Source organism: Perognathus longimembris, chromosome 2 (assembly GCF_023159225.1).
Source record: "Perognathus longimembris pacificus isolate PPM17 chromosome 2, ASM2315922v1, whole genome shotgun sequence".
NCBI lineage: Eukaryota > Metazoa > Chordata > Mammalia > Rodentia > Heteromyidae > Perognathus > Perognathus longimembris.
Window position 1 is genome coordinate 51,957,198 of NC_063162.1, and position 22,707 is coordinate 51,979,904.

Genomic DNA, 22,707 nt, shown 5'->3' on the forward strand with positions numbered 1-22,707 from the left:
CACTAGTTAATTTAAGACAGGGTCTCCAGTTTTGACTGCACATATCCTTGAACCATTATCCACCTATTTTATGCTTTTCTTGATATCTGGGATAACAGGCACATACCACCAAGCTCAGTTTCTTCTGTCAAGATGGAGTCTCACAAGACTTTTTTTCTTTTCTAGGCTGACTTTGAACCTTGATCCTCCCAAGTAGCTAAGATTACAGGTATGGGCCGCAGCTCATACCTGCTTTTAAATCACTTTTTAAAACCTTGACACCAAAAGGAGGAGAGGTATCTCCCCAGGCACAGAGATAAGCCCTCACTGGGTAAGGGCCTGGTGCCTCCAAGTACTGGGGCCTATGCAAACATCAGCAGGTGGGCAGACAAAGACTGAGAGGCAACCAGGAGACCCAAGGAGCACATGGCCCATCTGCCTGTGCCACAGAAACAAGCTGCAGCAAGGCCTCAGACAGAGGCCCAGAGCCCTGGCTCAGGTCTGCCTGAGCTCCTGCCTGGTGTTATAAATCACTTCTACATATGGGCTTCAGAAGCTGGCAATTATTTTACACTAGAAAAATAGGCCCAAGGGCAGGACTCCTCCAATATCTGCTTGCTAAGAGGCATAGGCAGGCCTAGAACCCAGGCCCCTGGCTTGACCAGAGGCGAAGGGCAGATGGTAACTGTTCCGTGGGTGCCAGGGCCGCAGGTAAACAGGCACACTCACTGATAGAAGTCGGTCTCCTTGGCCACCTCCTCGCACCTCTTCAAGGCATTGGTGTGCTGGTTCTGCAGACTCTGCAGGTCAGACATGGCCCGCACACATTGGATTTTCAGCCTCTCGTAGTCAGGATTTAGCCTGTGGTAGGGCCTGGCCCAGAGAGCAAAACACCCCCATGAACACAAACCCCAAGGTTCACAATGACCGAGGACTGTGTCCTATGTGTTCCCAGCCCCTTGACTCCTACATCCTGGCCTGCATACCACAGCCACCTGGTACTTGTTACAATTTGGCTATGGGGGCCTCTCTCAGCCCACAGGGCAGGACCCCTCTGATGGAGGGAGCCTTGGCACCAGAGGGCCCTGCCTGGGTGTAAGTGTTGAGCACTGCTCAACATCAGCCCAGATCTACTATCTTCACAACACTGATTCTCACTCTTGACTACACATTAAAATACCAATCCCTTACTGATTATGTTAAAATCCCGGAAGGTGGAGGTATTGAGACTGAAACATGAGATTTTGTTGTTGTTGTTTCTTCAAGTGCTTTGTTTTTGCAGTGCTGACAACTGAGCCCAGGGTTTCACACATGCTCAGCAAGTGCTCTACCACAGAGACACAGCCCCAGCCTAGGACTGTTTCATAAACTCCACAGGGGACGCCATGGTGCAGCCCAGGTTCAGAATGGCCAAGAACAGTGGGGATACCTTCCCCTCCCCCCGAGACATACAGCACTGTGTCATCCAGGAATGTGTCAGACATGCAAGTTCTCGGGCCCAACCACAGACCCCAGAATCACCTGTCCTGGAGTGGAGAAGGATAAGTGGACCCCTGTGTTTCTACAAGTTTGCTGGAAGATTCTCATGCAGACTTGCATGTGGGACCCCTTGTTCTACAGAAAGGTTCAGAAAACTGGTTTTTTTGTTTGTTTGTTTTTTTGGTCAAGAGCTGGAAATACCTGGAGCTCTGCAGACTACCCACAATTTCCATTATGAGTACTTGGACTCTGTCTTGGCTGCACAAGACACAGCCTTAGACAGCACAGAGTGGATGAGCATGACGACAGGCTAGTGTGCCGGCTCATGGGCTCACACATTCATACATCCACCCACCCAGCCTTGGTGTCGTCCAAGGGACCTGTCCTCACAGAGATGGCCTCAGGAATCAGGCATCATCCTAAAGGCGCAGACTAAAAACACACTGACTCTTAACGTTCCTAAAGCAGAGGTTAAATCCTAATGTTTGAATGAGGCCCCCTCACCAGACCCCTGCCAGTGTAGGAATGAAAGGAATAACTGCTCCATGTCCCACTGCCTCCTGCAGGAAGGCCACTGGACCAAGCAAGTACACAGACTCTCTCCCTGCCCCACTCCACAGCCCCAGTAGCTACCTCTAAAACCCAATAAGCAGAGCAATGATGTTCTTCAAAACAAGGGCCCTGGGTAGATTTCCCCTTCCTAAGAACACACATGGCAGGGAACAGTTCATGTGTTTATAGAGCATAGGGAGCCCCTCTCAACAGTGAGACAGGCTGGGATCTTCTGGGAGACAGTGGCAGATGTGCACACAGGCCTAGGAATGGGATGCAGAAGACATGGGGACCAGGGAAGGCCCAGAGCGAGGGAGAGATGAGCCCAAGGCCTGGGGAGATGCACAGGCAACACGAAGCCGGGAGGCATTACTACCTCTTGTCGAAGGTTGTCCCGTGGGTCGCAAAGGCCAGGCGCTTGCGCAGTTCATTCCTCTCGCGAGTCATCAGCCGTAGCTGAATGGAGAGGTTCTCCACCTTCTCATTCACCTGTCGGTCGGTGAGGAGGGGTGGTGGCGATGGTGCCTTCCCGGTGGTACCTGGGGGCAGGTGACCGTAAGCAAACTTGTGTTGGGATGATACGTTGCTCTGAGCCCCTCATTCTGAGATAATGGTGGGTTCTCTGGCAGCCCCCTTTTCACAGGCGAGAACACAGACAGCCAGAGGTGTGGGGCTGAGAACTGAGTCCAGAACCATCAGGCTTTGGCTGTGGACACCAAGGACACCCACACTCCCCCCTATCTGGCTTTATCACTTCCAGGAATGGTTTAGGGTCCTCATCTTCGCATCCTGGCCTAGTCTGGACATGCTGGCTGTCACTCAGCCCTAGACATGTGGCACAAGAGGCAGAAAGGACTCCTGGGAGCTCTGAGGAAGAGGGGACACTTGGGACCCAGTAAAACCACCAAGGACCGGGACAGCTGCCTAGAAGCTGGGACCCACAGGCCAGGTCCCCATCCTCCCCCACCATGACTAGACACTCAGCTCAGACTACACAGCAGTCCTACTGACTCCAGCATGCTCCAAACCAACCTAGCTGCGTCAGCTCGGAGGAGGCTGCCAGCTCACATCCAAGCCAAATATGATGGAACACAGGTAAGCCCTGGGGCCTTTGGCTGCCTAGGCCAACCCAGGTTCTTAGCACATGTCACCAGCACCACCAGCACCCAAAGAGAGTACTGTGTGCTCCTTGTGTTTTCACAAAGCATGACTGCCTCAGACAAAACCCACATCCATCTCCAGGAAGAATGAAACCCACACATCCACTCAAATGTCCCAGAAAAGAGACTAATCAATGGTGGTTTTATAGCTAGTCCACTCAACAAGGTCCATCTGAAAGCTAGGCATGGTTATTTACATCTGTAATCCCTGCTACTTGAGAGGCAGAGGCAAGAGGGTTGTGGATTGAGAGACCAGCCTGGATAAGGTCAGTGAGGCCCTATCTCAACAAATAAACAAAAGATTAAGGCGAGCTGGGCGCTGGTGGCTCACACCTGTAATCCTAACTACTCAGGAGGCTGAGATCTGAGGATCGCAGTTCAAAGCCAGGCCAGGCAGAAAAGACTGCGAGATTCTTATCTTCAATTAACCACCCGAAAACCAGAAGTGGCGCTATGGCTCAAGTGGTAGAACAGTAGACTTGAGCTCTGAAGAGCTCAGGGACAGCATCCAGCCTGAGTTCAAGCCCTATAACTGACCAAAAAAAAAAAAAAGATTGAGGGGCATATGGCTCAAGTGGTAGCACTAGAGACCCTGGCAAATTCAATCCCCAGAACTTCAAAAGAAATCCACCTGGTGTCTCACCTATGTCTTGGAGACCCTTGGTAAGGTCAGAGGAGCTCATGGCAGCCATCTTCAGGGGGGCTTAACCACCCCTGGGGACACAGCACCTGTCTGGACATGCAAGGGGTATGTCTGTGGTGTCCTGCCCACCCCTCTTCTGCTGGTCCTTGTTGGGCTGCTGGCTTGGGTAAATGAAGCTAGCTTCAGGGACAAAAGCCGGGCCTTGTACCTTCTAGAAGAACCAGGGAGGATTAGGAGAACTAGGGAGGGCAAGGAGTTCAACATGGGAGTGAGGGGGTTTGAAGTTATGCTCCCCCAGCCCAAATTTCTGGATCTGAGGACCACTAGACAGTCTTCAAAATTGGGAACAACTTCTAAAGGCTTTTCAAGACATTTTTCATTTGTTTCATCTTCTTCAGTTGAAACAAAATCTTAGTGTGCAGCCCAGACCGGCCTTAAATGCAAGGACCTCCTTTCCCGGCCTCCCAAGTACTGGGATTACAGGGATGCACCACCATACCTGGCTCCTGCTTTTTAAATATGCACCGTATCTACCCAAAAGTTACATATCAGATTAGAGATGAGAATCAAGAATTTTTGGCCGAGCACTAGTGGCTCACACTTGTAATCCTAGGTACTTAGGGTGAGATCTGAGAATTGTGGTTCAAAGCCAACCCAGGCAGGAAAGTCTCCACTTACCCATCAGAAAACCAGAAGTAGCTAGGGTTCAAAGTAGTAGAGTACTAGGCTTGAGCAAAAAGAGCTCAGAGATAGCACTCAAGCGTTCAACCTCCACAACCAACCAAAATTTTTTTTTAATATTTAATAGTGAGTATGTGTGTGCACACACACACACGTGCATGTGAATTCTAGTACTGACACTTGAATGCAGGACCTCAAGCTCTCACTTGGCTTTTTCTACTTAAGTCTGGTGCTCTAACACTTGAGCCACAACTCTACTTCCACGCTGGCTTTCTGCTAGTTAACTGGAGATAAGAGTACTAATGGACTTTTGTGCCTGAGTTCGCAATGAACTACAATCTTCAGAGCTTGGCCTGTGGAGTAGCTAGGTTACAAACGTAAGCCACCAGTGCACAGCCCTTTTATTTTTAAATAACCAAAACTCTATGAATCTACCCAAGATAGTTTAGTGAAACAATGACTACCCTTTCTTCCTACTGGAGAACAAAAGGCTGTCCTGAAAAGAGTAGCAAGCTTTGTACTTTGTAATGTCTATAGTCTGGCTTCACTAAGACAGCTAACGTATCATCTCTGCAGTGAAGCCTTTTGGAAAATCCCACTCAATACCTGTGTAAAGAAGGGAAAGTGAAAAGGGCAGGAGACATCCTACTCTTTGGAAATCATTTTCTTTTGCATTGTTGCTCCTAGGGCTTGAACTCAGGGCTGTCCCTGAGCTCTTTTTGCTCAAGGCTAGTGCTCTTTCACTTTGAGCCACAGCTCCACTTCTGGTTTTCTGGCAGTCAGTTGGAGATAAGAGTCTTAGACTTTCCTGCTCAGGCTGACTTTGAACCACAACCCTCAGAACTCAGCCTCCTGAGCAGTGAGGATTATAGGTGTAAGCCATCAGTGCCCAGCAAACAAAATAATTTTTACCTCAAAGGCCTCCTCATAGGACCACAGGGGAAGCAGGCCACACTGAGAACATTCCTTCTATGTTATAAGCAAACGCAAGAAGCAGGTGGCCTTGTTTATAATTGGACAGTATTCAAGTTGGCCTGTGGTGTAGAAGTCAAGGAGAAAAGTGGCACACAAGCCAAAGTGGTCAGGTGGAATGCGGATGCCCAGGTAACCCTTCTGGCCACCAGCAGGCTCCGGCTACCCAGAGGAGAGTAGCATGGAGGCAGAGCACGGTCATCAGATGCACCAGGCTAGTCCTGCCTGCAGTCCAGAACTAGCCAGCACAGTCTGTGTCTAGAGCCATCACTGCTTAGTCAGCTTCAGCAAGACTACAGAATTCCTTAGCAATGCAGACTCAGAAATCCTGGGTCACTCCTGGTCCACAGCACTTGGTATCTTTCCTCTCCACGTACCTCTGATTCTGATGTAAAGTCTGAGACTTTACATCTGGCCTGGACCAGAGCTGCATCTACAGGCCAGAGCGGGCTCCCCGCTCTCTGTCCCAAAGGCACTGCAAGTACAGACATCTGGTACAAACGAAGTGCAGTGACCACTCCGTCCCTCACATGCTCTAAACAAGCCTCCATCCAGCTCAGCTCTTCCCCTACCCAGAATGGAAGGGGAGGATTCCGGAGAGCAGCTGCAGCCTTGCCAGTTCTGGCTCTCCAGCCAGACACTAATGCGCTGGAATCCTTGACTCCTGCTCTGCTTTTCAGGAACCCAAAGCAAGCAGCAGCAAAAACCAATTGCTTCCCAGTGGCTCCCAGCACCAGAGCACTGCTAGAAGGCCCAAGGCAAGCAAGCCATCCCTGCCTGCTCCCTGTGGTCAGAACTCACCTTCCCCAGAGCTGTTCTTTCTGTCCCTCTCCCTCACCTCCATCTCCCAGGAGCCTGCCTCTCGGCAAGCCCTGTAGGCACTGAACACATGTTCCAAGAGGAGGGCATGTTCCCACATGTCTGGTGACTTGAGAAAAGCATGTTTCCCAGGATTGCTCCCAACCCCAAAGGCCGTCCCCGGAAGGGTGGTCAAAGGTCAGAGGGAACAGCTCCTGCCTTCCTGGCGACTCCCTTCCTCCTCCAATACACCAGAGCCTCCCCTCCCAAGGAGTTGTCTCTGGGACCCAGGAGGAGTTCTTCAGGCTCTGCTAACAAGCCAGGCACTTGTCCATTCATAAGAAACCTGCTACTTCAATCAGCATGGAATTTAAGGCTTATTTTGCAAATGGTACCCAGTAATGTCTCTTCCCCATTCCTTAAAACCTCTCTAGTTATCCAAGATGAGAATGAGCAGGCTAGGAAAAATTAGGTCAGAATAAATGGAGAAGAAGACGACACACTTCTTGAAGCAAGCAAGCACTCTGGGCAGGTTGGAAGAGCAGGTTACAGTGAATAGGGTGTGGGTCTTGCTGAGCAACCCCTCCCCCCAAGAGGCCTCTGCAGAAGGACACTGCAGCCTGAAGTGATTGGCATAGGGGTGAGGACCTGCTCACAGGTGAAGCTAGGGACCATCTGAGGACCCAAGCTCTCCAGGGGACTCCCCAAACCCTGGCCAGCAAGAGAGATTCAGAGTGGCTCACACTAATCCTAGCTATGCAGGAGGCTGAGATCTGAGAATCACAGTTCCAAGCCAGCCCAGGAAGAAAAGTCTGTGGCATTCTGATCTCCAATTAACCAGCAAAAAGCCAGAGTAGAGCTAGGGCTCAAATGGTAAAATGCTAGCCTTGAATGAAAAAAGCTAAGGGAGAACACCAAGGTCCTAAGATCAAATCCTAGTATCCCCTGCCCCCCCCCCACCATACACGTGACATAAAGCAGATATCTGGGCAGGACACCTAAAAGCCCAGCATCCTGGGGGTGGGACAATCAGGGGTGTCTGACAGAGGGATGTAACCAGGGCTCAGAGGTGTGGGAAGGTGAGAAAGGGACAACACTGTCCTTTCTGCTGTCCTAGTGAGCTGGGACAGGGCTTGCCTCACCTGACAGGATTCTGAAACACCGGAAAACAACTGATCCAGCATCAGCTGGCTACCCTTGTCCCAGGAGCCACACACCACCCCTCCTACAAAAGATGACCTCAAAATGAGCTGGTCTCACTGAACGAGGTCTTTCAGGGTATGAAGAAGCAGGCTCACGAGAAAGCCGACACTCTTAAAATGAAGAAATGGCTTCCCTCCTAACACCACAGTCAAGACTCCATTCAAGGCTAGCACTCTACCACTTGAGCCACAGCTCCACTTTTTTTTTTGGCCAGTCCTGGGGCTTAGACTCAGGGCCTGAGCACTGTCCCTGGCTTCTTCTTGCTCAAGGCTAGCACTCTGCCACTTGAGCCACAGCGCCACTTCTGGCCGCTTTCTGTATATGTGGTGCTGGGGAATCGAACCTAGGGCCTCATGTATATGAGGCAAGCACTCTTGCCACTAGGCCATATCCCCAGCCCCCACAGCTCCACTTTTGGTTTTTTTTTTTTTTTTTTTAATTTCTTTTCCTAGTCTGTCATTTTCTTTTGTTTTTTTCTTTTTTTCTTTTTCTTTTTGCCAGTCCTGGGCCTTAGACTCAGGGCCTGAGCACTGTCCCTGGCTTCTTTTTGCTCAAGGCTAGCACTCTGCCACTTGAGCCACAGCGCCACTTCTGGCCGTTTTCTATATATGTGGTGCTGGGGAATTGAACCCAGGTCTTCATGTATATGAGGCAAGCACTCTTGCCACTAGGCCATATTCCCAGCCCCACTTTTGGCTTTTTGATAGTTAATAAGAGATAAGGGTTTCATGGACGTTCCTGTCCAGGCAAGCTTTGAATCTTGATCCTCATATCTAAGCCTCCTGAATAGCTAGGGTTATAGGCGTGGGCCACCAGCACCCGGCCAGAGTCAGACTTCTGAGACAAAAAAAAAAAAAAAGTTCATAGCATCCACAGAAGATGATTCCACAAGTAACTGGACAGGAGAGACCACTGTCTTCCCATGTCAGGGACCCTTTCTGGCCTGTCCTGACTCGTGCCCCAACCCTGGTCCATCTGGTATTCCCAGGAGGACGCTACTCACCCACACTGCTGAGTGAGCTGCTGCTCTCCGAGTCTGACGGCATGATGGACAGGACACTGTAGGTGGAGCCTAGAGATAGAAGGGGAGACCATGTGTTACTAACCCAGAAGGGCCATGCACTGACAACCCAAACATTGTCAGACCAGCTGCTCTGCAGGCCCTGTGAGGCTACGGGAGCCACTGCCACATCAGGGAACCCGAGTCCAGGTTCCCAGGAGGTGTGGTGGGCATAAACTAGACACACATTTCCACCCAGCCTTCTACTTCATTCACCCACACCTTTCCACCCCAGAGCTGATCAACACACAGAAAGGGCTAGGGTCAGGGGGGAGCTGGCTTCTTGCTGGAATACCTGGGACAGATTCAGCTAAGGCGCAGCATGCCCCAGTGCTATGGGGTATGAGGATTCCCTGCAGTTTTATCAGCACAATTCTGACTTCCATGCAGGAGCGACAGAACACACTGAAGTCCAACCCAACTACCCATTCTCTCCCTGGCTGTTCTGCTCCTTCATTCTAAACATAGTCAAGCTCCATCCTTTGCAATTTGATATTCAGTGTCTAACCCTCAATACAAGTTACTCATTAGGCTTGGGTTGGGGTATGGAGAATTGGTGGAGTACATGCCTAGCATGTGCGAGGCCCTGAGTCCAATCTCTAATACCAAAGAAAAAAAGAAAAGGGCTGGAAATGTGGCTTGTAGGTAGTACCTGCCTAACAAGCACAACACTCTGAGTTCAAATCTCAGTACTGCCAAAAGAGAAGGGGAAAAGAGAAAGAGAAAGAGGGAAGGAGAAAGGGAGAAGGGCGGGGGGATCAAGTCACTTTAAAAATCATGGGCAATTACACTGTTACCAAAGCCAGGAAGTCGTGGGGATTTTTGTTTGTTTGCTTGTTTGCTTGCTTGCTTGCTTCAGGATCTGCACTTAATGCTGTTAATTTTGGCTATGAGCATATAACCATCATGGTTTGGTTTCAAGTATTTTCAAAACCAGATAGGCACCAGGTGCCAGTAGCTCATGTCTGTAATTCTAGCTATTCAGAAGGTTGAGATCTGAGGATCCTGGTTTAAATCCAGCCCAGACAGGAATGTCCATGAGACTCTTAACTGCAATTAACTAGCAAAAAGCCAAAAGTAGAGGTGTGGCTCAAGTGGTAGAACACCAGTCTTGAATGAAAAAGCTAAATAACAGTGCCCAGACCTCTCCAAGTTCAAGCCCCAGATCTGGCACAAAAATAAATAGGAAGGATGGGAGAGAGGAAGGGAGGAGGGAACGAAAAAGGGAGGGGGAGGGAAGGAGAGAGGGAAGGAAGAACAGAACAGGACAGGACAGGACAGGACAGGCCTGGTATCAGAAGAAACTCTAGTCAGGAAGTCCAGGCCCTGAGTACAGTGCTCAGCCTGCCTACCCGATTCCTAGCCTGCACAATGAGGTTCGGCCACCTAATTGATAGAGTTCTGTGCCTCTCTCCTTTCAGCAATATTTCACAAGGAAGAATGGAAACAAAGTGTGGGTACTGCTCCCCAAGGCTGAAAGTTGACCTAATCCTAAAGACAAGGGCAAAACCAACTCCACTAGGAGCTGACGTGAACAGGTACAACAGGCAGAGATGGCAGGTCACAGCACATCAGGTAATGGGAGAGATGCACCTTCTATTCCTAGAATGGAAAGAACCATGCAATGAAGAGGTGTGCAGCTGGGCTGAGTGGGATGTTTGCAATACAGGCATTGAACATGTCAGGGCCCTGCTGTTAGAAAGCTGCCAAGAACTGATGAGATCCCAGGTTCCAGAAGTGGAAATGCGGGGCCAGATGCCAGGGCGTCTCTTCCAACCCAACTCTGGACTTGCCATGTAAGACCTGTGTACTCTCAGAAGGTAAAGACAAGAGATATACAGACGGGGTAAACAGGGCAGGGACAGGATCAAGAGACTATCGGGAAGACAGGAGAGACCTTTAGAGAACAGGGGAAAACTATATAAGGAGGCAGAAGCCAGTTAGCTGGCAGATGTGGGTGCCAGCAAAGGAGAGAGAAAACAGGAAAAAGGAAACTCTAGGGATGGTGAGATCTAGAACCAGTGGCCTCAGCACTGAGTTGTCTCCACGTCTCAGAAGACTCTTGCTTAGCATGCATTGAAGAGGAAGATCAGGGGTGGAGATGGCTAGGTCTGTGGTCCAGCAGGACCGTCCTCCAGAACAGGGCTGGGAGCAGTGGGTTACGCTGGACGAGGCCACAGCTCCACACTGACACAGCTGCCTGGAGAGGAAAGGCCAGGGGGGCGGGATCACAGGGGGTCCTCATATTCATTGGTCTGGCCCTCACAACAGGCATTAACACATCATTTGAGGGGAGATAGAACCAAAATACTCCCACATTTGGCCCTCACTAGAAAAACGAATGAACCCCATCCAGATTCCTGAATGCCAAGTCTGATAGCTCTGTACATTGACATTTCTGTCTCAATAGGACAAACAACACCATACCTGTCTTCAAATCCTCTCTCTTCCCATACCCTACTCATTAAATCCAATCAGCCAACGCATGGACAACTCCCAGAACAAAAACCCAACACCACGTCTATTTTCTCAGCTCAACTGTCATGCTTTTATTAAATGTTTGCTTTGTTTTTTTCTCTATGAGAATAAGGAAGGCTGACCAGCTGGTATGTGGTGGATTGTTTTGAAAAGACACCTACTCAGGAAAGGAGGCACGAATAAACTCTCACACTCACACCTCCAGACATCCATCTCTGCTTCAGCTCCACCAAGCCTGTGACAGTATGGCTTACGCCAGCAGCCAGCAACCAGCCACCACTGCCAGAACGGAACGCTTGCTTCTTCTTAGTACTGGCGCCCACAGTGCCCTATCTTCCAGTAAACCACCCCTCCTCTCCACATCGTCTCTCTCCTCCCCCGTGGCGAGTTTCCACTGTTAATTAAGCTTGGCAGACACACTCCTTTCTCTCCACTAGGCTTCTTCCCTCACTGGCGGGAGGAGGGGGAAGGGGGATGTTCACCAACCAACATATTTTTATCCCTCTTGCCAGTCCCCAAAGTCCTGACTGGGCTTTGGAAGTTCACAGGGGTAGCATGACATCTTTATCTGCATCTTCAGGCATCGTCCTGGCCCCCACTCCAGGCAGCTGGCGAGGCTCCTTGAGGCTTGTGGGGGGCTCCTGATTAAGATTGGACAGGACCCAGTTTTTACAATGTTCCCAGAGCCTTGGACGTCACCAAGGGGGAAAAGGCCCTGTGCTGACTACGTCTTGATCCTGCTTTGTTTCTGTGGCTATTGTTGTGTTAAAGGCCTGTGTGGTTAGGGCTGTTAAGAAAAGGCAAAGGAGTCACTCCCCCAAGTCACACGGTGTCCTTTCTAAAAACCAGTGGCTTCCAGGAGCTGGGGGGGGCGGGGCCGGGGGGCGGGCGGGGGGGGGGGGGGGGAGTGTCCGACGTCATCTGTGTCTGGGATTTCACAATTAAGTCTGGAGGCCAACAGGAGTCCCAGCTCAGCCCAGCACCTTCTGATGCCCAGCACGGCCCCCAATCCAAGGGGAACACAATTCTGCCCCACACTGACGGCCTGAGGCAGCTCAGAACCTGGCCCCAGACCCCAGGAGGACAAGACCACCTGAGTGAGGCCTAGGTGACTGCGGGACTGTTGCCAGTCCCACTACCCCACCACACACATCCACAGGGCAGCAGGGCCCCGAACAGCACCTACAGAGCTCTTGAGCAGACCTGGGGAAAGTTTAATGCTGTGGAAACAGATTGATATGATGATGCTAAGCAAAATGAACTCCACGTTATGGAAATAAGTGATCTATCATTGTTGTTATTTTCAAGGTACCATGTGCAATGATGCCTTTTTCTTTTGTCTTTCTTCCCCATGGTTTTACCCCTGATGTCACTGCAACTGACTTTGGTACCCTGGATATTGTATATTCATTTATTGGAACTAGGGGAGGCGAACACCAAAATGGAGAGACAAGGGTAAAAGGTGAACCAACACAGCAGCAATACTTACAAGACATACAAGACAATATGCTGTAAACCAATTGTACAACTGGGAGGGAAGGAGTTGGGGGGGGGGTGGGAGAAAAATGAAAGAGGTAACAAGTTTGATAAGAAATGTACTCACTGCCTTACATATAAAACTGTAACCCCTCTGTACACCACTTTGACAACAAATTAATTAATTTTTTCATGGACAGCTTAAAAAATATTTTCAATTAATTGCAAAAAAAAAAAAAAAAAAAAGGCAAGTGTGAGGCCAGCCTCAGATAGTAGGGGCCCCAAGGTCCTACATGGGGCAGCTCTGGGTGGGGCCCAACACTGCTAACTCTCTCCACTCAACCCGTGGTGTCTGGATGAAGCATAACCTGCTAAAATACACTGTTGATATGCATTCTATGTGCCTTTGACAAGAGTGATCAAATGAATCTTATCAATAAAGAGTAACCAGGACTGGCAGTTGGGATGCAAATGGAAGCTCACAGAAGCCCAGGGGGAGGCAGAAGCTCCTGGGAGACAGCTGGCCCTGTGACCCTCAGCACAACCCTGACAGAGACATTGTCTGCAAGAGCCCAGGCTTGCTAATTCTGTTTACTGTGTGACTCAGCCCCAAAGACCACTTCAAAAGAACTTTCAGTAAAATCCTTCAAGTGATAAGGGAACCTATGGCTACCCAGCCCCTGAAGCAGCCTGGCCAGGCCGGATGGAAGTGCACCCCTTGCACGCCTCCACCTCCATCATCTGGAGTTGTGAAGCATGGGATTCCTACTTCCACCCTGGTAACCTGCACTGGGCAAGCCAGCACAGCCTTCCTGTCCTTTACAAGGGGTACCTGAGACCCTGCAGAGGGTACAGGGAGGCTAGCCTCACCTTCAGCCACTGCAGAAGAAAAGCTGCTGTCCCTGAAGGCTCAAGGACCCCCAAATCAGGAGCTGACAGCAACCTCCCCACCCTCAGCTCACACCTGCCACTCCCAGACTCATGTGTGTCCGCATGTATGTCCGCTGGGTCTCCCCACAGCTGTCCCATGCTCCGCATAACTCTGGGCCAGTTCTGAGAGGAAACAGCTAAGGCCCAGGAACACCAGAGGATGCTCTGCTGCTGGGAGACTCAGGAGAAGGCTCTCCCCCTCTCAGAGCCTGGGGTCAAATGAGATCCTAGGGACCAGCCTGCCTGAGTTTATTCCCAACTCTGCCATTACTAGCTGTGTGCCCTCAGGTAAGTCCCCCATCCTCTCTGTGCCTGCATGTGCTTATCTGTAGAACAGGATGATAAGGAATGCTTTCAGCATAGAGATACTGGGAGATGAACAGAAATCCCTGGCATTGTCTCTGCAGGGCTGTATCGCCAGCCTCAAGCGTGTGCTGTTATGCTCATGGTGAGCCAGCCTGCCAAGCCAAGGCCCTTCCCACCCTGCCCTTCTCCATTCCTGTACTGCCCAAATTGAAGGCTGTGACCCAGTGATGAGGTCACAGTGAGTAAAGCAAAGCGCTAGCAAACAGGGAACTCTAATAGTAACAATTATAGCAGCTAATAAGTACCGAGCACTGTTCAGTCCTGGGACTGTACAATGGCTCAGTTAACTCCATAATAACCCTGAGGTTGTCCTTAGGGGTCCATTTTACAGAGGAGGAAATGAAGGTCACGTTATGCAACTCGCTTAAAGTTGTGGTAAACCTACCGGGAGACAATAGGACAAAACCTCAAACCGGCTGTGCACACAATTCAAGGGATTAAGGGGGAGGAGGGTGCTGGGGGAGCTGCAGCCTCATGGCCCTCAAGAGATCCCTGCTGGGTGCAAAGGTAGATCCAGGGTGCTGGCCAAGCTTCTCTCCAAAGCCTCTCTTCCAAGTGCAGAGAAATGAGAAGGAGGTACTGACAGTTGCTCGCCTCCTGGGGGTTTTCCTTCCCTGATAGAAAACTCCCATGCAGAACTTCATTCAGGACAGTGCAGCCAAGGCTGCACAAACTTGTGACTCCAAAGCTGGAGGCTGACAAATTCAGCCACTTCAGGAAGACCCTGGGAAGCAGCAGCCATGAGGCATGTCAATCAGGCCCTATCTCTGTGTCTCACGAGCCAGACCTGGGTCAAGAGGACCCTGATTTCCCAGATGCACAAACAGCTCGAGCCTCAGGCAGCCTGGTTTGCCCCCACTGTGCATAATTCACCCCAAAGCTGTAGATTTGCACTTTAGAGTGTCTGTGTGTGTGTATGCATGTGTTTGTGTGCACTAGTACTGGGGCTTGAACTCAAGTCCTGGGCACTGTGCCCTGGCTTTTTTTTTTTTTTTTTTTTTTTTTCCTCAAGGCTAGCACTCTCCTTGAGCCACAGCCCCACTTCCAGCTTTTGCTGGAAGATTAAGAGTCTCAAGGATCTGTCTGCCCACCATGGCTTTAAACCTCAAATCCTCAGATCTCAGCCTCCTGAGTAACTCTAGGATTACAGGTGTGCATGGGCACCTGGCTTGAACTTGGGGATTGAATGTGGGTTCCTGTAACTGCCAGAATACAGTCTGAGAACCAACCTGGCAAAGCAGCATAAGATTGGCCCTATCCCCGACCTTCAAGTCACTATCAGGCTGGCTAGCCTCTGAAAGGAGGAACAAGAAATGGGAGTGTGTACCTCAGATGTGGATGGAGAGAAATGTGGGAAGCAGGTAGGGACGGAACGGACCCACCTGAACCTCAGGAATCTCAGTTTTGCCTTTATGGGTCCCCTCCTCAAACATCAAGAATGTCCCAAGGCTAAAATATGACAAGGAAAGGAAAATTAACCATGCACACCCACAATTAATTATTCCACTCATAAAATAAAGGCCTTTCCTGCTAAGTGCTGTCTTGAAAGGAGGAAGATCAAAATGTATGTGTGCATGTATGTGTGTGTGCGTGTGTGTGTGTGTGTGTGTGTGTTTGTTTAACTGGCACAGAAACAGAGAAGATGGAGGTCTCTGAAGAATCACAGCAGCCAGACAGCTGTTCCTCCGCCAGCCAGAGGCCTGGAGGAGGCCTGGGGATCAGCACAAGCGTGTGCCTGGGGTCACCACCTCTTCCTTTCAGTACTTCCATGCTCTCCAGGTCAGGGATGGAGGGGGGAAAAGCAGAGAGGGGGCCCTGGGACCATCAATCAGCACCAGCTCTATCACCACAAAGAACTGCTGCTTTCCCTCCAACCCTGACCCATTTACCTGAAATTCAAGTGCACAGCCGCTGCCTCCTCCAATACCCAGAGACAAGCCCTTCCCTCCTCCTCAAACTCTGAAAGAGCACCCCCCCACACTTTACCCCAGCAAAATCTGGCCACACAATGCCATCAAATTGCCCCAAGTCAACCACAGAAAATGGGGAAGGAAGCATTTCAAATGCACAAAAGGAAGTGAGTTGTCATTACACATGAGCAACCCACAGAAAAGAAAGTAACAAGAATCCAGACACTGATGGCTCATGCCTATAATCCTAGCTACTCAGGAGACAGAGATCTGAGGATTACAGTTCAAAGCCAGCCTAGACAGGAAAATCCATGAGATTCTTTTGCTTGTTTGCCAGTCCTGGGGCTTGAACTCAAGGCCTGAGCACTGCCCCTGGCTTCTCTTTGCTTAAGGCTAGCACTCTACCACTTGAGCCACAGTGCTACTTTCAGCTTTTTTTTTCTATATATGTGGTGCTGAGGAATCGAACCCGGTGCTTCATGTATACGAGGCAAGCACTTTACCACTAGGCCATATTCCCAGCCCCCCATGAGATTCTTATTTTCAATAAACCACCAGGAAACTGGAAATGGAGCTGTGGCTCAAAGTGGTAGAGTGCTAGCCTTGAGCAAAAGAGCTTAGGGACAGTGCCCAGGCCCTAAATTCAAGCTCCACAACCAACAAAACAGGAGAAAATATCCCCCTATTTTTATAAGGAGGGGGAAAAATCCACATCAACCTCAAAAGATAGCAAATAAGAGCTAGGAATGTGGCTTAGTGGTAGAGTGCTTGCCTAGCATTCATGAAGCCCTGGGTTCCGGTCCTCAGTAACACATACACAAAAAAAAGCCAGAAGTGGCCCAGTGGCTCAAGTGCTAGAGTGCTAGCCTTAAGCAAAAGAAGCCCAGGCCCTAAGTTCAAGCTTCAGAACTGACCAAAAAAAAATTGCAAATAGGAAGTGGTACTGTGGCTCAATTGCCGGAGCACTCGAGCACAGAGAGTCAGGGATAGCACCCAGGCCCTGAGTTCAAGCTCCAGGACCGAGGGGGGCGGGGGGTAGGAGTAAAAAGATAGCAAATAAAACCAAAGTACACTAGGCCCCTAGGAGTCAAGTGTCCCGGGAATTCAAAACCACTGGATATCTGTGAGTAGCCCTGACAGCAAACAGGCCCAGTTTCCTTTCAAGAGACGAGGACCTCTACCTGTATCACCACTTGCAACCCCGAGCTTCTGCACCTACAAATGCCTATACAGAACAGAGAAGGTAGGATCCATGGTTTCTCAGCAGACCAGGCTCTCAGAGCCAAAGGAATATTAGTCAACACAATTCTGGCCAATGGTTCCCAGCCTGGATGTTCATCAGAATCACCCAGCTTGCTGTTTAGAAATGCCAAGTTGTAGGACACTTCCTCCTTAGCATCTCCAGTAATCCAAATTTGAAAGATGTTGCTGATAAGGAGGGAAGGCTGGGGAATCCTACCAGGCCCATACACACAGCTTGACCTTCCTGCCCTTTGCTGGAAGTGCCCAGTCTCCCAAGGCCATTGTGACTACAAACCATCTAAGAACAGTGGTAGTGACTGTTACAGGCTGAACTATGTTCCCATTCCCACCCCCTCAAATTCTAATGTTGAAGCCCTAACCCTCGGCATATCAGAGTACAACTGCACAAAACAACTGTATTGGAAGATGTGGGTGAACTAAAACAGAGCTGCCAGGACAAGCCCTAATCCAACAGGACTGGGGTCCTTATAAGGAGAGGAGATTAGGAATAGCTATAAAAGAAGAATGACTCTTCAAGTGAAACACAGGAAGAAGACAGACACTGGAAAGCCAAGGAGAAAGGCCTTAGGTGACACCGATCCTGCCAACACTTTGATCTTGGCCCTCAAGCCCCCAGAACTGTGAGACAACAGAAGTCTGTTATTTCAGCCCCAAGCCTGTGGTGCTCTGCTATGGCAGCTATGGCAAGATCACACCGTGACTAGCAGTCAGTCAGTGCCTCGTCATGCCAACCCCTGTGTAAGAGCTCTTCCCCACATATACACCATCCATATGGGCATCATGAAGCACCATCAGAGGTAGATGTTGTCTTACTTAAAGCTCATACCACTCTGGGAGAGAGAGATTCTGCTACTGGCTCCATTTTGCAGATATGAACCCTAAGATTTTTGGAACATGAAAGAAGTAGACGGACCCTGGCACTGGTGGCTCACACCTGTAATCTTAACTACTCAGGAGGCTAAGATTTGAGGATTGTGGTTCGAAGCCAGTGTGGACAGTACAGTCTGTGAGATTCTTCTCTCCAAGGGGGGGAAAAAAAAAAAAAGGAAGTGCTACTGTGGTTCAAGTGGTAGAGTGCTTGCCTTGAGCAAAATAAACTCAAGGATAGTGCCCAGGCCCAGAGTTCAAGCCCTACAATGGCCAAAAAAGGAATGACCAGATTCACCACCTCCAAGGAAGGCCTGAGCCTGTAGCAATAGCCAGGCTGTCTCTGCCTCCTAAGCTCCCCTCCCCACCCATTCCTCAGCCACTACACAGCCAGTCCTGGGCTACCTGATGAGCAATGCTGAAAAGCCACCTGCTTTCTCGCCACACCCCCAGACTCAGGCCCCAAAACATTCTTAAAACAAACCCAGACCCTCTACTTCCCATAGCTCTGGACTTACTCTTCATACCTTTCCTTTTTCCCTTCCCTTTCATTTCAATAGGCACTGTACTGTTTTGATAATCACTATATATATGTGTGTGTGTGTGTGTGTACATACGTGTGTGTTAAAGAAAATTAAGCTAACACAATGAAGTCTTCAGCTTGTGTGCAAAGAAGTCATCAAAACTAAGAACAAACAAAGAAAAAAATACAAGCTTCCTTTGCCAATGTCCCGTCAACCAAGATGAGATAAGGGGCCTCGTGGGGCAGAAACAAGGCTGCTGGGCCCAGTGAGCCCAGCCAGACCATCTCCAGAAAACATCTATTTTTAAAGCACGTTTCATTTCATCACATTTCAGAAAAACAAAGCAGAGACCTTGAGGGGCAGACAGACAGACTCCGCAGCGACAGGCAGTGTGTGTGCTTGGGGCAACAACAGCCACTCAGAGCCAGCCAGCGATGCTCATCTGAAAAATTCAGAGCTCCTGTGGCAGATGGGGGGCCCACACCGTGTCACCAACAGCAGCAGCAGCCCCACCAAGTGCCAATTTTTATATTTCCTAGGGCCCAAGGGGCTCCCAGCTTCTTAGCTTAAATGGAAACTGTCAGAAAGAATTTTGTGCAAACATGCGTTTTCCTCGGGGGCAAATATTCTGAGTCTACAACTTGGTCTTTCATTTTCCAAGAGCTTTTTTTGTCCTTGGTGACTACATCAAAGATGAAATGGGCCGGGGGCAGGGGGAGGGCTGTGGGGACATCACAACAGAGCAAATAAAAAGTGCAGGAGGAAAATGCAAGAGAAGCTGAGATGCTCAAGTCCCCCCATTCCCCCGCCCCCACCATGTTATCACATCTTTTCCCAGGATTAGCCAGCGTGGAAGGGCAATACCAAAGAATGCACAAAAAAACTGTGGCAGGGATGGTAGAATTCCCAGGTGAACAGGGTAAAGAGGGGTTAAAAGCAACTAGCCAGGTACTGATGTCTCATGCCTAGCTAATACTCTGGTTGGAGGCTGAGATCTGAGGATCACAGTTCAAAGCCATTCTGGGGAGGAAAATCAGAGAGACTCTTTATCTCCAATTAACCAGCAAAAAAGTGAGAAGTGGAATTGCAGATCACATGATGGAGCACCAACCTCAAGCAAAAAAGCTACAGGACAGCACCTGGACCTGAGTTCAAAACCCGAGTACTGCCGGGGACCAGTGGCTCATTATCTGTAATCCTTGCTACTCGGGAGACTGAGATCTGAGGATTACAGTTCAAAGCCAGCCTGAGCAGGAAAGGCCATGAGATTCTTATCTCCAATTAACCACCTGAAAACCAGAAGTGGCACTGTGGCTCAAGTGGTAAAGCAGTAGCCTTGAGCTGAAGAGCTCAGGGACAGCGCCCAGACCCAGAGTTCAAGCCCCAAGATCAACCAAAAAAGAAGAAAACAGTACTGGCACACAAAAAAGGAAAGAAAGAAAAAGGATTACTAATACTCATCAGGCAGATCTACTAGGCAGTTTTTGCTAATGACACTGGTCTGAAACTGTTTTAAAGGTCCAGCTACTTTTTCATTTAGGACCATTCACTCGCACCTCCTAAAATAGTCTCAACAGACAGATAAGGAATGTGCCCAAACCTACTTCCGCACCACCACCGAGTACAGGCAAACGGAATTCTAAAGCAAAGACATCTGTGAGGACCATCCCAATCCATAAATAAACACTTGCCATTCAAGCTGCGTGTCACACTAGCCAAGTTCAACTGAGACATGGGTCTTTTGTAATGTGTGATGTGTTGTGGGGAAGGGTATTTGTTTTTGTTTTGTTTTGTTTGGGGAGGGGGTGATGGAAAGACTCTTTCAGGAAAATAGGGAGAGTTGTCAAGATTGAAACATTCAAGTCTGCAAGTCTCAGCTCCCCTCAGCATCATGCATTTCAAGGAGACAAGGGGAACACCTGGCCAGGAAAATGGCCAGAGCCCACAGAGTAAGCTCCTAGGCCTGGGCAAGTCAGTCTCTGTCTCTGTGTGTCTGTCTGTCTGTCTCTGTGTCTGTCTCTGTCTCTCTCTCCCTCTGTCTCTCTCTCTCTATATATATATGTACATACATATATGTGTGTGTGTGTGTGTGTGTGTGTGTGTGTGTATTACATATCATGTACTTTTACCCCTGGGAACTCTACCATCCCTACCACAAGCTAGAGCTTGAACTCAGGGCCTGGGCCTTTTCCCTGAGCTGTTTTGCTCAAGGTTAGCACTCTGTCACTTGAAGCACAGCTCCACTTACGGTTTTGTGGTGGTTAACTGGAGAAAAGGGTCTCAGAGATTTTTCTGTCTGGGCTGGCTTTGAGTCTCTGTCCTCAGATCTCAGCCTCTAAGTAGCTAGGACACAGGCATCAGCTACCAGTGTCTGGCCTTTATGGTCTTTTGTACACATATTCTAAAAGTTGGTTCTTATAGGTAAAATTTCTGGCCCAAAGCAATGTACAGTTTTCTTTTATATAAGTTGTATCCATTTATTCTGGAAATTTACAAGGCCCCAATCCTGTCTGGGCTGGCTTCAAAGCACAATACTCAGATCTCATCCTCCTAAGTAGCTAGGATTATAGGGGTGATCTGCCACGTTCCAGCTGGCGGTGAAGTTTCTTTGTACAAGCTAGACAACATGAGACAAGTCTTCCCTAGAAACCGAGGGGACAGACTCTTTCCAATTCTGTACACTCCAACATCTCCCCACACACACACAAAAAAGGAGAGGAGTTTATTCTGGCTCCAAGCAGTCCAGCCAGCTCATCCAGGCTGACAGTGCCCTCTGTCCATGCTCACCACAAAGGCCACTTGTTTCCCATGAGTGCCCAGAGCAGTGACGGAACCAGTTGGCCAAGTCCAGGTGCTGTGGTCCTGGTGGCTGGGTGGGGACAAGGACACACTGTGACCTCAGCAGATAATTAACAAGGTGGTGTTGAGTTACCAAGCTCAGAAGGCCACTGCCAGGAAGGAGAATGAGCATGATTCTGCTTCTAGACTGAAGAAGAGACCAGGCTGTGTTGTCTTTGTGCCTGCTTCTGCATACAAAGCACCTCATGAATAGCCAGGGAAGGCTCCAAGGATGGAGGTACAGCCATCCTAGAGGTTGTGTGGAGACATGTGGACACTGTCATGGAGCCAGGCACAATCAAGCTCTGGGTAGAAACCAGAGATGGCGTACATTCTCATCAAAGTGCAGGACCTTCCAAAGCCAAGAGCATCAGCTGAGACCCCCTCGAGAGGCAGGTCCACCCCTTGCGGCTGCTCCAGCCACACTTGCGCCATTGAAATTCAGCATCAAGTCACAATGATCGTGGTGGTGAGGCAGGAAGAATACCCAACAAGACCCAAAGGGGCCAAGGAGATAAAGGAAAATCTTAGAGAAAGTCAAACAAAGAGCAGCTGGCAAGATTTACCAGTGAGAATGGCAAGCATTTTCCCAAAGCAGGGTGATGCTGTCGGTATTGACACTGGGCATCCGCAAGGACTGCAAGGGGCCTTCTGCTGCGGGAACTCCTGAGCATGAGATGCTGGGTATCCATGTCCACTTGTCCGACCGCAGCCCTCCCATGCTCATCACTTCCTGTCACCATCATCATCTGAAGACACCTCTCAAGCTCAATGATTTCACCCACATTCCAGTGCACCTGCAGCACCCCAGCTCTGCCATCCCCACCATGGACATATACCCTGTCCCTCCTTGTATTTGTGCTTCCCTATCTATTTGGTTGGTTTTGTTTTTGTTGCCAGGCCTGGGGCTTGAATTCAGGGCCTGAGCACTGTCCCTGGTTTCTTTTTGCTCAAGGCTAGCATTCTGCCACTTGAGCCACAGCGCCACTTCCGGCTTTTTCTATATATGTGTGGTAATGAGGAATCGAACCCAGGGCTTCATGTATACGAGATGAGTACTTTACCACTAGGCCATATTCCCAGCCCCCTTCCCTATCTATTATGGCTTGGAGAGGAGGATGTGACAAATGACACTTGGCAGTTAAGTGTCTCACAGTACCTCCAGTAGTCACTGCACTGCTGGACACTCGGTGAGCCACACTTGCAAAAAGAACTTCCAAAAACCTACCTCTGCACCCTCTCCTTTCAGCTGCAGAATGCAGCCTCCCTTTGCTGCCTTTTCTGACATTCTGGAGTCTGCACTGGCTGGGTCCAGGCCTCTGCTTACAAAGCTCTCTCAGCTCATGCCAGGTACTCCTGTCTCCCATCTGCTCTCACCATTTCTCCAGGCCCAGCTCCAAGTGGACCTCTCCAAGGGTGCTTCCCAGGTTTCATAGCTGGAACTCATCTCCTCTCCAAGAACCCTAGTGTGCTACCGAATGGTTCTGACTAAACTCTACCAGGCCTGCTTCACCCACACTTGGGGCCC

At 49.7% G+C, this 22,707-nt stretch overlaps 1 protein-coding gene across 4 annotated transcripts in view; it reads right to left on the minus strand.

Annotated features, from left to right (window-relative positions):
* The window catches only part of Dlg5 (discs large MAGUK scaffold protein 5), a 104,724-nt gene that overhangs the window by 49,364 nt on the left and 32,653 nt on the right, over window positions 1-22,707 (minus strand). For all 4 annotated transcript variants that reach the window (XM_048339124.1, XM_048339127.1, XM_048339126.1 and 1 more), the window contains exons 2-4: window positions 8,471-8,539; window positions 2,387-2,549; window positions 709-852 (exon numbers count right to left, since the gene is read on the minus strand). In XM_048339124.1, the coding sequence (XP_048195081.1) occupies window positions 709-852; window positions 2,387-2,549; window positions 8,471-8,539 (376 nt within the window). The remainder of the gene's footprint in view (window positions 1-708; window positions 853-2,386; window positions 2,550-8,470; window positions 8,540-22,707) is intronic.